The sequence below is a fragment of the Crocodylus siamensis genome, chromosome 7 (assembly GCF_052110815.1).
Source record: "Crocodylus siamensis isolate JL-2025a chromosome 7, ASM5211081v1, whole genome shotgun sequence".
NCBI classification, from domain to species: domain Eukaryota; kingdom Metazoa; phylum Chordata; order Crocodylia; family Crocodylidae; genus Crocodylus; species Crocodylus siamensis.
The window spans coordinates 78,047,635-78,065,067 of NC_143401.1; the positions used below are offsets into that span (position 1 = coordinate 78,047,635).

At 41.2% G+C, this 17,433-nt stretch overlaps 1 protein-coding gene across 2 annotated transcripts in view; it reads right to left on the reverse strand.

The window, feature by feature from the left end:
* DOCK1 (dedicator of cytokinesis 1) overlaps positions 1–17,433 on the reverse strand; it is a 553,358-nt gene that overhangs the window by 480,927 nt on the left and 54,998 nt on the right. For both annotated transcript variants that reach the window (XM_090058391.1, XM_090058392.1), the window contains exon 3: positions 1,836–1,876. In XM_090058391.1, coding sequence (XP_089914517.1) covers positions 1,836–1,876 — 41 coding nt within the window. The remainder of the gene's footprint in view (positions 1–1,835; positions 1,877–17,433) is intronic.

A 17,433-nucleotide genomic window follows, 5' to 3' on the forward strand; every position in this document is an offset into this window, starting at 1 on the left:
AAACAACTGCGAAGTTCAGCTGGACAATCTAAAAAACAAAAAACTGGGGGGGAAGGGAATGAGATCAACATATTCTGATGAAAAGGAGGTTCTCCACCTACTACTTTGCTATAAATCCTGCAAAAGTAAAGGACAGAGAAAGAGACAAAAGACACAGAATAAGAACACTTTTATTTAAAAAGTCAACATTAAGAAGCTTTTCTTATTAGGGGCCATATCAACAATGTTGCCAACTCTCATGTTTTCTGGCATTGTTCTTAACGTCTATGCTTTCGGAATGTCTACATGCCCACGCTTTGGGAAACACTACATTCCTGAAGCACAGACTTTAAGAACAACACCAAAAATCATGAGAGTTGGCAATGCTGCATCAATGTAACCTCAAAACACACTGGTTCATCTAACACAGTGAGTTTCTCCTACACTCACCTACTCAAAAGGTTCTACCAGAATTCCCTTTTAAAAGGTAAAACAACTCTCTGAAAATTAGCAGGCTTTCAAAACAGAAGAAATCACATTAGCTTGAGAAGCAGTCCTGGACATTTAGCTGCAAGCAAATTAATTCCAGGTGCTGCTACATTTTTTTAAGTCACAATGAGTGCCTAATTAGTACTTAGGCTGAGTAAGGCGTGTTCTTGAAATCTACTTCCTAAAGAATTTCATGCATCACCAAAAGAGAAAATACCAAAATAAAATGAAAAACCAAAGAGTGGACTGGTTAGGAAGTGGGAAGGTCATACTACACAACTCAATGGCTGAGTACAGACAGTCAAAAAACTGAAGACTGAATCAATTCAATCTTTGCAGGTTAATCTAAGCTGTGTTCATTCAACCAAAAAGCAAGTGAACAAGACGTGCACTTTTGAGTCCAGAAATGCAACTGCACTGGCTCAGGCAGAAAGGGGGGGCACAAGAGCAGGTCTCCCTGCTTGGCTGAAGCAGGCAACTTGGACCAAGGCTAGCCCACACACCCTGCCAGGGAGGAGGGTTTGCAGGGGAGGTGCAAAGCATCCTGGGATGCTGAGGACTGTGAATTAACTTGAATCTATAGGGGATCTGGGACAGAACTTCAATACACCAATTTAAGCTAAATCAGTTGAGTCTGATACTACATCCATCTACATTTATCTTAAACCAGTTTCAGCCATTTTGAAAGTGGCTTATGGGCACTGAACTTCTGTTGTGTTAGACATTTGAACTGGTGTCTAATGACTTATACCAGTTTATGTGTAATTTCGGTCCCTAGCCAATGTGTAATTACCTTTCATTTTTAGACATGAAGAAAGCCACTGATGAGGAAGAGAACTCAGAGTTCATTTCTGTATGCAAATGTGTTAATTTTTAAGCATTTTTCTTTTAAAGCAAAAAATCAGGACTATAAATCTTTAATTGTGGCTAATTGCTACTATAAAATAAACCCCTAAAAATTGAAGTGCAACATTATAAGCAATATTTCTGCTGTTTCCTTTTTATTTTGGAAAGACTTCTGTAAACAACAGCCCTTTATGCACACTTAAAACCTAACAAGACAAAATTACATTGCACAAAGCAAGATTACTCCATCTTTCACACAGAATGGATGAAAATCACAATGTAAGTCCGCTTATAACATTCCAAGATGCAACTGCATTTTATGAGCAATGCATTATTTAACAGTACATGAAGCCAACACTGTCAGCATTTAATAGATTAACTAGAATTTAAGTTTTATAAAAGTTTTTAGTTGACTATTTAACAAAGTAAATTCTACTATAGAATTTAATCTATTATGCAATTATAACACAGCTTTACATTACAAAAGAAAATGAATTTAGAGTATGAAACAGAACACTTACCTTTTTCGATTTTTTTCTTAATGTATAACCTCTGTACCAACCTAGAAAAGTTAATAAAAACCTTAATAATAAATTGTAAAAGCTTTTTCTTTGGAATAGGGTTAACACCTTAACATTCCTTATATTGTAAGAAAATATCTGTGCTTGGATAGTTACATTTCAGTTTTCATTAAACTGAATATTTTAGATATACAAAATGTTCTTTAAAACACTATAAAAAGAAGAAGCAAGATATAAAACTGAAGTGGGACACTATATGACATAGTTAGCATTCTGCATTATTGGTAAAATGAACATCCTCACTTAAATTAGTTTCATTTAAAGTGGTAATTTACTAACATAAGCTAAACTAATTTGAGTGAAGATGCTTTAGAGATGTACACTGGTTTCACTATTTTGCTTTGAAGAAACAAAATCTCCAAGAAGAGCTGCTGTTATCACATTAGGGAACAGAAATACCACTCTGAAAATCAGGATGTTATGTATATACCAAAACACCACCCAGGAAGAGACCCAGAAGTGGATAGTTTGCAAAATAAATAAGTAAATACAGGCTGATATGTTTTTATAAAGTGTCAGAAGAACTTCAAGCAAACAGTAGGAAAAATCAAAATCCATTCATGGATAATTCATGAACTGAAAAAGGGCTACACGTGTCTCTTAAATTATTCACATAGTGCCCCTGAATGCCCGCATTGGTTTAATACAGTGAGGAGAAACAGTCCTACCTACTGTTAGTTAAGACATAGTGTCAGCAAGACAAGAACCGCAGTGTAGCTCAGGAACAGTATCTTCTTAGGGCTCCAACAGCAATACAGTACAAAATCTGTGATGACATACTCTCAGGTGACTGGATGGATATTCAAATAGGGAGGTTTTGGAGGATTTTTGCTTTACCTTTCAACTGACAAATGTATAGCGATTCTCTGGGGCTCTCAATACTAGGAGGCCAAAAGCCCTAATTCAGTGCATGCCAGCAAGCAAACCAGCACTTCAGCTTTCCCTCCTGGCAATTCTATCGTGATACAATTATTTCTATCCAGCACGGCATTCCTCGCACTCAAATGCAGGTGGCCATGCCAGGAAAATAGGGAGGTAATCTCTCATTTATTGTGCCCCCAGTTCACTACACATCTGCAAGCAATCAGCATTACAGCTTTTATTGTTTAAACCATTCTGTTTTTACTGTGACTGTATAATTAAAAAAAAAAACACACACTATAGTAATTTTCTCTGAGAAAAAGGTATCATGCCAAGCAAATCAGCAGGGTTCTCATGCAAACTGCCCCCAATTCAGTACAAATTCATTTGCAGCCTTGTATTATGACTACTCTGTATTTCAGCTTGTGTTTATATTTCTTGCTTGCTGCCTTAGAGAGCCCACAGGCAAAAGGGTGCTGCGCTCCTCAATTTTCTGAAGGAAGACAGTAAGATTTTATCTCAGCTTGGTACAAAACCTACATTGCTGATTGTTCCATTAAGTCAGAGTGCTCTCATGCAAGCAAGGTGCTGAGCAAGCATTAGGCATAGCTGTCTCAACTTCCTTGCAGTTCACTATACATAGGAAAGGAAAAATTAGCCAAAAGCAAATGGAAGACATGTGTCATGACCACTCATAACACCATTTCCTACCAACTACCCATGTACTTGACTATACATATCCAGAAGGTAGAAAAACGAGAGGAAAAATGCTCTCTCTGCATTCCAACTGGGATTTAGTGATGCTTCAGAATTCAAAGACATTAACAAGATAAAGCGCAAATGAAAATGTAACTCCCAAGAAACCGCGAACTAGCAGGAAACCCAATCCCTCAGCTTCTCCAGGCATTTTCAGAAGAGAAATTTTCACTTTTTATCACAGCATTGCCCCTCACCGCTATCTTTCAAAATAGTCTATGCCCAACATTGCTAGATACCAGATGGGAAGAGTACAAAACATATTTCCCAGCCTGAAAAATGGGTGGGCTCAACATAAAGATAAGAAGGAGGGAGAGTAACAGGATATATTGAAGAAGATGGGGGAAGGAGGGGCAGGGGAGAAGGGAAAAGTGGTTGGGGGACAATCCCCCCCCAGGCAGCAGGCTTACGCCAGAGTCTAAAAATAAATACTCAAGTTTGATGTGTGCACATCATATTGATTGGTACATTGCCAAGCAAAACAGGAATCGAATCCAGAACTATGACTCCAAGGCCATTTAATTAATAAATTAAACAAACTTCCATTTTTACAAACATGCACCTCCAGAATATTCAAGAGTGAAGCAAGACTCCTATTATTAATCTGATCTAAATGCAGACATGTGCAGGGATTAGGGGAAGGTTAGACTGAGTCAAAAACAGGGAAACCAATCTTAGTTCGCCTCCAATGCGGACCTTACACTTAGACCTGGTCTCCGTGATCTGAAATTAATCTAAACCCGTAACTGTACAGAAGTTCCACTCACAGAGACCAGTCTAAAAATGTCTGAACCCAGTCTAAGACAGACATGAATCAATGTAAGTCAAACTTAAATCGAACCAGGTTAGACTGGTAAATGGAACTTCAGTACAGTTACCTGCATAGCCCCAGTCCTGGGGCTACACATTTCCTGCCCTCCCCCCTGGTACCAAGCTATTTTTACCCCTTCCCTCCCTCCCCCCCAACCCAGAACCAGCCAGCTCCTCCCTCAACCCTCAAGCTGCTCTAGGTGCTGGATTTATCAGCATTTGCTGCTGCCAGGAGCCAAGCAAGTAAGCCCTGGTACGGAGAGGGGCAAGAGGAATGGGGAGTAGGTTCACTGGGAGGGGTCAGGGTTCTAATAGTCACTGGTCCCACTGCAAGCACCCCTGCAGATCCCATGAGCCCCCTGATCCCACCAAACCCTCCCAGCCCCCAAAAACGCTCCACAGACCCTGACTGCCCCCACGATCACTCCTGTGGATGCCACCTGGCTCCTTCCTGACCTCCCCTGTGGATCCCACGTGCCACATACATCCTGCAGATGCCATCTGTCCTCTCTTGCCCCTGCAGATCATGCTTGTCCCCTATTCCCCCTTCCACCCCCAATTCTCCCCCACCAGTGTGTTGTCCCCCCATCCCCTACCCCTCCACACTAGTTGAGTGGCAAATGCAAGTGGTAAAATGGTAAACAGCAATGCCCTAATTTCCTTTCCTAAATCATTATTTCATTTTATTTTCCTTCATGTACTTCCTCCATTAAAACTTCTCCTTCCCTCCTATTAAAGTCTCAGTTTTTCTGGTTTGATCTTATGGAGGTTTTTCAGTCATTCTTGTTGTAGGTCTCTGAATCCTTTCTAGTCCCACCACCAGTAAGTCCTTTTTGAGGGCATATCAAATTCTGTGTGTGCATACACTTTTATATAAAAATTCTATCAAGCTGTGAAACAAGTGTCAGATATCTGGTTCCAAGGTAGAGAAGGTGGGAAGTGGTGCAAGGACTCAGGCTTCCTTGGATACCTTGGGCTCTGTAGTTGACATGTCTCTCTCCTGATTACCATGATATGGAAGGTTTCTGAAATAACTGAAGCATTTATGGAAAAATGATTATGATAGCTCTAGCCAGACCATTCCAGTATTAGGGTCTGGTGAACTTTTCTGAACAGACCTTACATCAACATACTGCTCTTTTCCAACATATGCTTGCAGAACAATGGTCTAATTCTGGACTGAAGTCCCTTTTTCCTTTGAAAAAAGCATGAAACAAGACTTGCTCCAGTCATCACTTTGACCACTCTTCTTGCTTACTTGCATTTTCTTTCCATCTTTTGACTTGACTTTTTAGATGGCACGCTCTTGGCCTGTGAGCTACTGCTTCTTGTTCACATGGTGCCTAACATGTTTTATCTGATGCTTGAATATAAATACTGTTTCTTAAGTATTCCTGCTTTGACAATGACGACCCATTACTGACAACAGCTGAAAGTTCACTTGCTGAAGATGCAAGAACTGCAACTCTGAAAGAAGAAAAGGATTTACCCCAATTTACCTTAGATCAAATGGTCATTTTTAATGCAATTTTTACCTCCCCTAGCCCCGCCAAATGACTGCACTTAGCCCTGATGTTTCTATTATTTTTACACAAATAGCCAAAGTTGCCAAGGTATATCTTCTTTGCAGTTACTGCAGTTACTGCAATTACTGCAAGTCGCAGAAATACCCAACCTAGCTGTGTGGCAGACTGCAACACAATACAAGCTAGCCACCTGATTCAGCCTCTCATGTGGGCTTTGGGGCCTGCACTAAGTTCTATGTTCAGTGACCCGCAGTGTGAACATAGCTTTCAGGTGCCAAGTGTATCTCAAGAATCCCTGGGCAATTCAGAGATAGATCCTGAATCTGCTGGTAGGGCCATCCATACCTAGAGGGGGCGAATTGGACTCTGTGCTTTCGGGGGCCCCTACTAAACTGGGCAGAGCAGCAGGGGTGCGGAGCTGGCCACTGGCAGTCGCAGCTTCTTCAGGTCTGGCAAAAAACTCAGACCACACCAGTTCAGAAGGGTTTTGACACTAGGGATTTCTATTTTAAATCTTTGTGTTTATCTAGGGAATTATGTCTGCATGCCTAACAACATTAACATTGCATGGCACCCCCTGGAACCTTAAAAGAATCTCAAGGCACCCCAGAGACTCTCCCACGACTAGTATTGAGCGATTTGCCTTGTTTATGTATGTATGTATGTATGTAAAAGAACCCCCAGTAAAAAAATCTAGTATACACAAATACTTTATTGGTTCAGCTTGTCCATTAGGAAAAGTTATGCATCCAGGAGTTTGCATAATTTCTCTTAAATTGCCCTTCTTTCTCTTAAATTACCCAGTCTTTCCAGGCAGGAAAGACTAAACTTCCCTGAAGATTTAACAGCTGTCATCATTAGACAGATGATGATGAGACATGGTCTTCAAATTGGATTATAGTGTGTGGGGAAGTCTTTGGTTGAAATGCTGATGTGCCAGTAGAAAAGATAAAAGGCATTGCCAATATGGGATAAAAATAATATCCCCTATGGCCAGATAGTACTCTGCTTCTTCTACTATTGCTGCTACATATGAAAGGGAGGCTCCATTTATAACTTGCCTGCTAGGGCCTTACACAGTAACAAATGTTAAAATAAGCCATCAAGAATAAATCTATTGGAAGAACAGGTTTTAAAGGATAACCTCTCTCTCATAGTTCTAGAGAGGGCTGAATTGCCTTTGGAAAATGCAAGGGCTTGAAATGCAAAAGATTTTTGTTAAAGTTCTATTTAATAACTGACTTAATGCACAATTTCCACCAATCACTTGTTTGGTTTGCCCCTTCCTGCTTATGAAAATGAATAGGATTTGGTTAAGATGATTAGAATTACCTAAACACACATTAGAAAAATGTCTGATATCTTTTTCTAGGAAAGCACTGTCAGGAATACAGTTCTCTTTTGTAACATGAAAAATGCTTAACTCTATAGATTTGCTAGTTGTTATTATTCCATTAAAGACTCCACACATTAAAGAAGTGGGAGGGCATTTTCTAGCTGAAGAAAATGTTTGTGTTGTTTCCACCTACGAGGAAGGCAGCAAACTTGAGCTCTATAATTTTAATTTAATTATTCCCTTGGAATACATTTAAAATATAGCCTGGTCTGCCCTTCAAGGTTGTGAATGCACATTCCATTCGCTAAAGCAAGAAAGCTTTTCTAAAAGTTATGGCAGAATGCAGGCTGTTTGTAACACGTTTAATAATGTTAAGAGGACTCATATAAAGTATAGGCTAACCTGAAGACATTTTTCTTGCATTTCAAAAGAAAACTCCTCTTCAAGTAAACTATTTAACCAAGAACAAATTATTTCTAAATGATAAAGAAATGTAAGTCTAAACTTAGTTTTAAATGTAGGTGAAAAAATATGTAAATATTTTAAATATTTACAGGAACAAAACCAAAAGCTAGCAATCCTTTCCAATATATCATAGCAAAAGCAAAGTAAATGAGATGTATGTAACATATGTAACATCTCTTCCCACTAATATCATGCATGGTTGGAACCAGAAAGGGAAACTGCCAAAGACAAATGACTGTACTACGGTATAAATCAGTTTTAGGGCTACTAATTCAAGATTTAAATTCAGAATTAGAACATTTGTAAATCTTTACCACTTAAATGGACTCCCTGCAACAAGCTACCTCAAAGTGAAAAACCAATAAAAGTTCCACAGTAGGATGCCTGTAATAAGTAGAATCATGTCAGCCCTAGTCCACATAGGAAATGTAATGTGTAGTAGAGAGCACAACATGTTCATCATGTGTTTAACATTCTTAGATACATCACCTTCCCTGTTCCTTCTGACTGGCAGCATGCAAAAGATAAAAGCTTCTGTCCTGAAATTAATACCTGGTGATCAATCTTGAGACCAAGAGATCATGGTAAGTACAGACTGAGGCTGCTTCATCAGAACATGATAAAAAACAAGCCACAAACAGCTTCATCTTCCAAAAAAAGTTAACATATCTGATTACAAGAAACAGTTTTCTTCAAAAACAATTTGAAAATGAAGCCAAGCCTCACTTCACTATCTCTATCCACAGACATATTTTTAAAAATGGTGTATCTCTACAATTCAATGCAAGTATGTTAGGGACAACACCAGCCCACAGAATTTTTTTTTAAATGTTTTGTTCCTACTTCCAAGTTTTGGTTCAACTATCCTTAACCATCATATCATTTAAGGATAAGAGGAACACACTGAACCTGTTTTTTAGAGGGGAGGGAAGGGTTGAATCTGTCAGCAAGTAAGCTAATTTGGGTGCAATTGCTGGATTGCTATGCAAATGTCCAAACTGCTTGTGCATGCATAGTTACAAGATTCACGAACTCATTACAATAATTCTGCATTGCTACCTTAAAAAAAAATCCAGCCCAACAACTTTCAAAGTCAGTCCCTACCACAGATAAAGCACTGCACAGACTTCAAAGCATACTGAGCAAGTTGTTATAGGAATGGCTGCTGCAGTGTTGACACAGATAGTACAAATGTATCTTTTAATTTAGATAATTTTTCCCTCTAAATCTATTGTACTAGACTGAAAAAGGTCAAGGGAAGAAAAGTTTGAGGAAAGTACAAGCACCTAGATAATAACAAATAGGAAAATAAGGCTGTGGTCCAACAAAGCACTTAAGCACATGCTTAAGTGTTTTGCTGGATCACAGCCTAGAAGAACCCAGACCTTCCAGTAGCTGGCATCTTAGGAGCGTGCATAGCAGTTTATAACAATAAATCAGAGATAAAGGAATGCAAGCTATAATATTTATTAAAGGTGCAATCAAGCTGCGATATTCACATATCATCAGGGGAAAAGGAATTAAGTACAAGTTTGGCAAATTAAACAAAACTAGCCACAGGAACCCAAAGGTCATAAACTGTAGCCTTTTTACTTTATCCATTTAATTAAGAACCTGTGCCATTTTCTGTTACAGAAAAAAAAACACTATGTTGTGCTGTTTCCTAGTGTTGTGCTGTTACATATGACACAACTGAATTCTTAAGCATATTGTTATCCACAGATATTCAAGTCTGTGGCATAACATAATAGGGTGAGTTCCTCTGTGACCCAGGAATTGGGATATATGGATGAGGTTTCTTAAGGCATTAAAAGCTTGAAGCCTCTAAGTAGAAACTGAATTAAGTAAATGTCCCATTGCTCAATAACAAAAATGAAGACTTATTCATACTATTAATCTCTAAGTATACAAAAGAATTCCTGAGTAACTTGGGTAGGAGGATTATTTAAAACACGTCTAGTTTAATACTAGACACTCACATCCATAACTATAATTTAAAAAGTTGGTGGCCTCTAAACAAGGATAAAAAGTTGTGCCATGAAATTAAGCTTGCTACAGTATTGAAGGAGAAACTACCATATTTATTCCAATACAAGACAAGGTCTGCACCCCAGCCCTTCAGAATGGGGGAAAACGCCCCTTGTCTTACATTTGCATACAAGGAAACATCATTAAATACTCTATCATTACACTGCATATGTGCAAAAAACTGGCAGAGAACAGGCACTTCCATAGAGAACTGGCACCTGGCCTGCAGGCACTGCGAACTCCAGGCCAGCACTGAGAGAGCTAGAGCCAGCCATACCCTCCCCCAAGTGTCAAAAATACTTGACCCGAGCCAAAAGGCCAAGATGCCAGTGGGAACCTGATTTTTTGGGGTTTTTTTTACAAATGTTATTAAAAACACATTTACTGCCCTACACTTACAAAGCTACACATATTGAACATCTTTGTTTTTACCAAGACTGCATATCACAGAAACAACTATATATAAAACAATGTACAACTACATATATTAAACTCTTAAACAACATCTATCAACTTCCCACAAAAAACAAACCCTTACAGATATCTCTCTCTTCATACAGAACTCCGCCACCTGAAACTCTCCACCCCTCCCATCAGTCCTCTCTGGTGGTTTAGTGAAACAAGTGTGTCCAGTACTTTTTCCTCCACTTCTTCTCCTATCTCTTCCTTGTCCCGACTGATATAGTACTTCAGTTCATGCAGCCCCAGCTCCAGGAACTCTTTCAGTGAAAGCCAACTCCTTAAACACCCAGAGGTTTCTTATTTTCCATAAATTAGTTTTAACACATTAATAAAGGCCTTAATAACACTTCCTCCAGTCCCTTTGGTATGAGTCCATATAGTACCATCTCCCACACTAATAACAGGTTTATTTCAGTGACACTCAGAAAACAGTAATCCTTTCCCACACTCCTTTTGCATATGTACACTCCTAAAATACATCCCACCATTTCTTCTTTCCCACACCTTTCCCTTGGGCACCTTGATGACCTCAAGCCCCATCTGTGTTGCACTTCTCTGCTGGCAAGATATTTCTCACAACCATCCACATTAAATCAGCATGTTCGCCTTTTAGTTGTTTATCCACCACCAGTACCCACACTTTCTTCACCTGTCCTTCTGTGAAGTTTCCCTCCAGCACTATCCTGTCTTTCTCCCTTACTGCCTTCATCAATGTTGTATGATCCTTCTGAACCTCCAACCCAACGTTGCCTATTTTACACCTCTCTGTGAAGCCTTCCATCCTGATGTAATGAATCAGTGGTTTCCACACTCTTACAAGATATCTGATATACTCCCCATTTCCTCAAAATTGCAACTGCATGAAATGAGGCAATACACGCTGTATCACCCCAATACATACATTCCCCTCTCCCTCTGCTACTGCCTTGAATGTCACGCTAACATAATTCACATAGACAAACAATCCCAAATCTGGCAGCCCCAACCCCTCTTGCTTTATACAGTTCAGCTCTAGCCAATCTCTGTCTTTCAGCATTCCAGAAAAACATACACATTTCCTGTACTTTTGCTATCTGCCGCCACGTCAGTGGGAATACAGTTCCTGTATATAAATATAAAATATTTCCTCCTGGATATAAAATAGTGCATCTTTGATCACTCCGATTGCTTCAGAGACCATTCTACCTGGTGCTGCACATACTTGCTCTTCTTGTATTATCTTCCTCAGGTTTTTCTTCATCCTCAAAGCCAGCATCTTGGCCATTAATTTATAATCCATATTAAGGAGCATAATCAGTCCTGTTATTCAGGAGTTACTCTTCAAGAATGGGAGAAGGAAGATCACAACGCCTCTTGTAAAATCCTTCCCTGTCTCTCTTGTTTCTACTGTATCCTCAAACACCGCCACTATATCGCTCCCTACCCATGCCCAAAACGTCTCATAATATCCCTAAGGCAGTCTGTCTGCTCCTGATGATTTCCCCTCTTTTTAAGGTCTTAACACTCCACTTCCTTTAAGCTTATGTATTATTATATTTGTTTCACCTTCTTTAAGATTCTTTAAGGACTGTATCACCCAATGCTTTAAGCTTTCCTTTTGCCACCTTCACTCTGGCCAAAAAGTAACAGGATCACTCTTAGTTTTCTCCCATACACAGTGCTTGTGCCAAGAACATTTTCTCTCTCTTTCTTTTAAACCAGGTTTCTAACTCTTACCTGGATTCTTCTACCTCTTGTCACCCATCTTCCTTCTGTGGCTTCCTTTAGCAGTTCCTGCATCTTTCTTTGCAATTCTCTCAGCTCTTCGGTTCTTTTCCCCGTGTATTTTTAGCCTTCATTCCTGAAGAATTCTATAGTTTTCTTCTTCATCATCACCCACCATTCTCTGGTATTCCCAAAATATTTCTTCAGTGTTTGATATGCCTCATACTGTCTCACATACACTTGATATATCTCTTCATCTTGTAACAGCCACACATTTAACTTCCTATGTCCCTTCCCTCTCATGGGGCCCTTACCGAGACTCATTTTCACCTCAGCATCTGGTGATCACTAAAAGCCACATATGGTTTCTTTCTTCCTTATCCCCATTTCTTTTGATACAACCACAAAGTCAGTTTTTGATAGTTTCTTTCCACTGCGGTCTGTTGCAGTGAAAACTTTCCCCCCTGCCCACACATCTCTTAGTGACTTTTCTTTTATTATATTTGTTAACAGTCTGGATGACCCATCTCAAGCGCCGTTTCCTCCTTCCCCTGTGTCGCTGACTTGAATTACACAATTGAAGTCTCCCACTATTATGCACCGCCTCCCTCCAGCCATGTAAACCACTAGCATTATAGGAGCAGCACATTCTTTCCCTTCCTCTCCAGTGGTGAATACACATTGTAAATTTCTAATTCTGCTTCCCCAATACTATCATTCCTTGCAATCTTCCACTGATGACTTCTGCTGCTTGCTTTGCTCTCAGCTGTGGGTTCTTGAATATTACTACCCTTGCCACTTTATTTTCATTTGTCCCTGACCACCAAGATGGTGCCCATCTCTAACTTCTCTCTCAAAAGCATTTATAATCCCTCTTCCTTGGTATACCACATTCTTATGGACAAATTATGTCTGTCCTTACTTGGCTCAACACTGGTTCAACCTGTTCCCTGTTCAGCAAAACTACTGTCAATGTCATTTATGCTTGTTTAAAAATAAGTGGGCTTGTCCCTTTAAGGTTTATCCATGCTTGCCTTGAACTGAGTGTGCCAGTTCCTTCAAGGTTAGTCTGTGCTACTGCTCAGTGATCAACTCCTCCACGTTCCTCACTCACATTCCTATAGCCTTTGCAAGCTGCCAGATTGCTTTCACCTTTAGGAACGCTTTTATATTCCCATCCCCCCGTCGCTTCCTGCCTTCTTGACTATTGGAGCCGAGGCATTAGTGGCAGGAAACTGCTGTCTAGCTCTTCCTCAAACTCACCTCCCTCATGATCAAGTTTCTACTTCCTGGTCTTCAGCCAATGCATTTTCTTTCTCTTCCCAGCCTATGTCTCTGGTTCCCTCTCTTGCTCCATCTCCACTTCTGTTGTTCTTTCTTCCCTACCCCACACCTCATCTGAGCTGTTTGTTTTTTCTGCCCTCCCTTCCATTCCATCTCCTATCTCCTCCTGCCTCAATCACAGAAATGTTGCCCTCCTCCTCCTCTGTTCCACCCTCCTGCAGGGTTTCTTCCACCATTTCTACCTCAGTATTCAGCCCCCTTCTCTCCCCTCCTCTGAGTTTGCCTATTCCTCAGGGGGGCTGACTACACTTGCAAGGGCTTTGGGCACCTGTGATACAAGTGTCCATCTCCCTTACAAATAGTTCATTTTTGCAACTCCTGGCACTCTGCTGTTGCATGCTTATCCTTTCACTTCTGTAGTACACTGTAAGGGGACAGTGTGTGAACAGGTGCCAAAACTTTCCTGAATTTGCTGCACTGTTTAGATGCAGCAAATTATAAAACCCTGGTGTGCCCCAATCTGGATCACTAATGGGAGGTACAGCAACCCACCTGAGCTCCACTCATCTGCTTGTAAACATTTGTGCCCTCCAAGACCCCATCCAGATGCCATATTTGTCCCTTACTTTCTCTACCAACGTTACCCTTTGGACACACTTTCCCATCCATCTTCCTATGTCTTTCACCTGTAGTAAATCCGTGTACATTTGAACTATAATCATTCTTTCTCTTGACTTTTCTCCTATGAACTTTATCCCTCTTAATTCCTCCCTCCCACATTTCTCTGCTCATTTCTTTCAAAAGTTCTCATACCCTTCTCCAACCCAGTAAGTCAATCCCAAGTCTTTCTTTTGGTTCAAGACAGCAATCAGGCTGGTGAGACAGCAATCAGGCTGCCTGCACCTCCAAAATCTGAAACAGCACCTTCTCCTGTCTTCCTTCTAGCTTCATCATTCTCATTGTTGCCACCTCTGCTGTAACTCCTGCTGTCACCTTTTTCTTTCGTTTCTTCTCCACCTTCATCCACTCTTCATTGCCACTCAGCTCTTTCCACCTCATGCTTAGTTGCCACAACTGCCATTGTTTTGATCTTCAGGTCTTCCTCCTCCACTCCTTATGCCCCAACATTCTGTTGATCCCTTTCTCTGCCTTTAAGGCATAGATCAGGCTTATAATGCTGATGGAAACCTACCACAAGGGCAGGCCAGGACTACTCATCTGAATTAGATGGTAGTGCCCATTTCACAGTCCCTCCTCAGCACCAACTCCTTTTCAAGTCATAGTGAGCCACAACACTGCATACATTTGGACTTCCACTTCACTCCCATAGTTGAGCTGCACCTTTCTCCCCATTTCCAGTGATTTTTTTCACCATCCTTAAATGTCTAGCAAATGTGACCAGATAAGGCCCTGAACAGTTCAGTCAGAATCCCTCTATCAGCTCCTCTCTCAGCCTGTCACATATGACTAGTGTGGCCCCAACCTTCATGAGGTCGAGTCAGACCAGGTTACCCTGCACTTCATCTGCATATAAGTTTTTGGAGGATCCCAGGACTTGTGACAAAGAATACCCCATGCCAGTCATGAGTGGGGGGCGCTAATTAGCACACAGATCCTTTGTGAGGAGGTAACCTGGAGTACAAACACGCACACAGTGAACAGTGCTGAGCTGTGGGGTCACCACAGCTTGAAATGCTGTTGACTGGTGGGGCCCTGCACAATAATCAAAATGGTAAATCATGAACCTACAGATGCATCACAAGCAGGTCCAGGGAGGTGATCCTTCCCCTCTCTGCGGCACTGGTCAGGCTGCAATTGGAGTACTGTGTCCAGTCCTGGGCGCCGCACTTCAAGAGGGATGTGGCTAACCTTAAGAGAGTGCAGAGGAGGGCCACTCGCATGGTCAGGGGGCAGCAGGCCAGGCCCTATGAAGATAGACTAAGGGCCTGAATCTATTCAGCCTCCACAAGAGAAGACAGAGGGGGGATCTGGTGGCCGTCTATAAACTCACTAGGGGGGACCAGCAGAAAATAGGTAAGGCTCTGTTCCCCCGGGCACCATCTAGGATAACAAGGAATAATGGCCACAAATCAATTGAGAGCAGGTTCAGGCTTGATATCGGGAGGCATTACTTTACAGTTAGGGCTGCCAGGCTCTGGAATGGGCTCCCAACGGAGGTAGTACTCTCCCCTACCTTGAGGGTCTTCAAGAGGAAGTTGAATAGATATCTGGCTGGGGTATTATGATCCCAGCACTCGTTCTTGCCCAGGGCATGGGGTTGGACTTGATGATCTGCTCAGGTCCCTTCTGACCCTAAAAACTATGAAACCTTTTGGTTTTGGACTACTATCACGTACCGATTGTACAAGATATAGTATATTTACGTGAATATAAGATTACCTTAAAAGATGACTCCCCCCACCACCAATAATTACATTTTATATCTAGAAATCTTATACATTTATTATTTTCCAGGTATGGAACCTGAATATTAGAGTATTGTCTTGAATCCCTCCTGCCCTCAATGCTACAGCAGAGAAAGCAGTGGCTGGGAAGGGGAGGGTCAGGTTCCCCTTGTCCTCTGCCCTTGCCACTTCTCCCCACTCTAGCCTTCCTGCTCCACCAGCTCCTCAAAGCCTTTGCCACCCTCCCCACTCTCTGCCTCTTTTCCCCAAACTCCCACTTCCTAGTCTCTCCCTCTTTCCTCCTCTTCTTTCCCCCTAGTCTCTGCCTCTTTTCCCCCTGCTCTTAAGTCTCTGACTCTTTGCCCCCCTGCTCCCCAGTTTCTGCCTCGTCCCTCAAATCTCCCTCCAGACTCTGCCTCTTCCCCTCTCACCTTACTGTCAGACCCTATTGGGGCTGCTCTGTCCCAAAGTACAGAACATGGAAGCTCTGCCCTTACTTAGCCATGCAACAATGTTGATGCTGCTAATTCCCCAGACAGGGGAAGAAGTTTTCATTTGTTCCTTGCCCAGGAGAGACCCCAGCCAGATCTGGAGCAGAGCTGTGCACAACAGTGAGTGGGAGGGAAGGGATTTGGGAGCAGGAGTGCAGAGGAAGGACAGCGGAGCAGAAATTTCCAGGCTAAGTGGACAGTGTGAGGCAAGTGGCTGCTGTGGGTCTTACTCTGGCCCTGACCCAGGCTCAGGATCAGAGTCAGAGCTGCAGAATCCACCTACTCCCCTCTCCTCTTGGTATGCAAATGTAAGACCAGGGGCTTTTCCCTCAACCACCCAATGACTGGGAGGAAAAACTTTACCTTTGATGCAGGTAAATATGGTAAGTGGATAAAAAAATGTGCTGCTTAAAACTGTGTATTGAAGGGCCTGTGCTAAAAATGGCAGCAGTTAGTTCAAAAAAAAAAAAAAAAATCAACTGCAGTAATTCTGCTTGAACTAAGTCTGTGCTTATTTCAAGGTCAGTTTTTTTTCAAATTTACCCCTCACTTCCATGTGCTTAGGGAGACCAGGATCTGACAGTAAGGAAGAGGGAAAGGACTGCAGGGGGAAGAAGTTGGCTGGGTAGAGGGAAGGAGGGCAGAGGGGAAATTTGACCCACCAAATTTATTTTCCCTTTTGTAGCAGTGGGATAAAATGCAAGGCAAACCTCCAATACTTAGATTCTATACCTGGAAAAATTATAACACATTTATAAAACTTCCATATACAGAATCTAATTACTGTGGGGTGGGTCATCCTATATTCAGGGTCATCGTATATTCCAGTAAGTGTATAGAAGTGTTCATGTAAACAATTCAACACAATTCTATTGTTATAAGGATATATTCTTATGTAAATGGACATCAGAAAAGAATAAGCCCGCTTTTCCTCTTCAAAGGATAATGCTCAACACTGATAGGTCAAAAATAGGTCACCAATGGCAAACATTGAAGAACTAAAATTCTAACAGCAATAAAAACATGACATAAGAGTTTTTGTTTCCACTTTCATAATAGAGCAGTAGCAGCAATGGGAACAGAGACAAAGCAGTATATTACAATAAAAATCAACAATTTATTTAATTAATAATTTGATGTGTGCACCATTCAGAAACAGAAAATGGGCTTTAAGGTGAGTGAGACACCTAGAAAAGCAAAGTGATTTTTCTGACATGGTGTCCATTACCAGCAGAACTTCAATTATAACTGAAGACAAATTTAATATGATACAGGGCGATTAATAGAAATCAGCAATTTAGCAAGTTTTTACTTAGTATGCCTGGGAAGCATGAACTGAACAAATGCTGAGAAACCCTATAGTTCCTACTTATAGTTTAAGAACTGCCTGATGGGGGCTACTTTATTTTA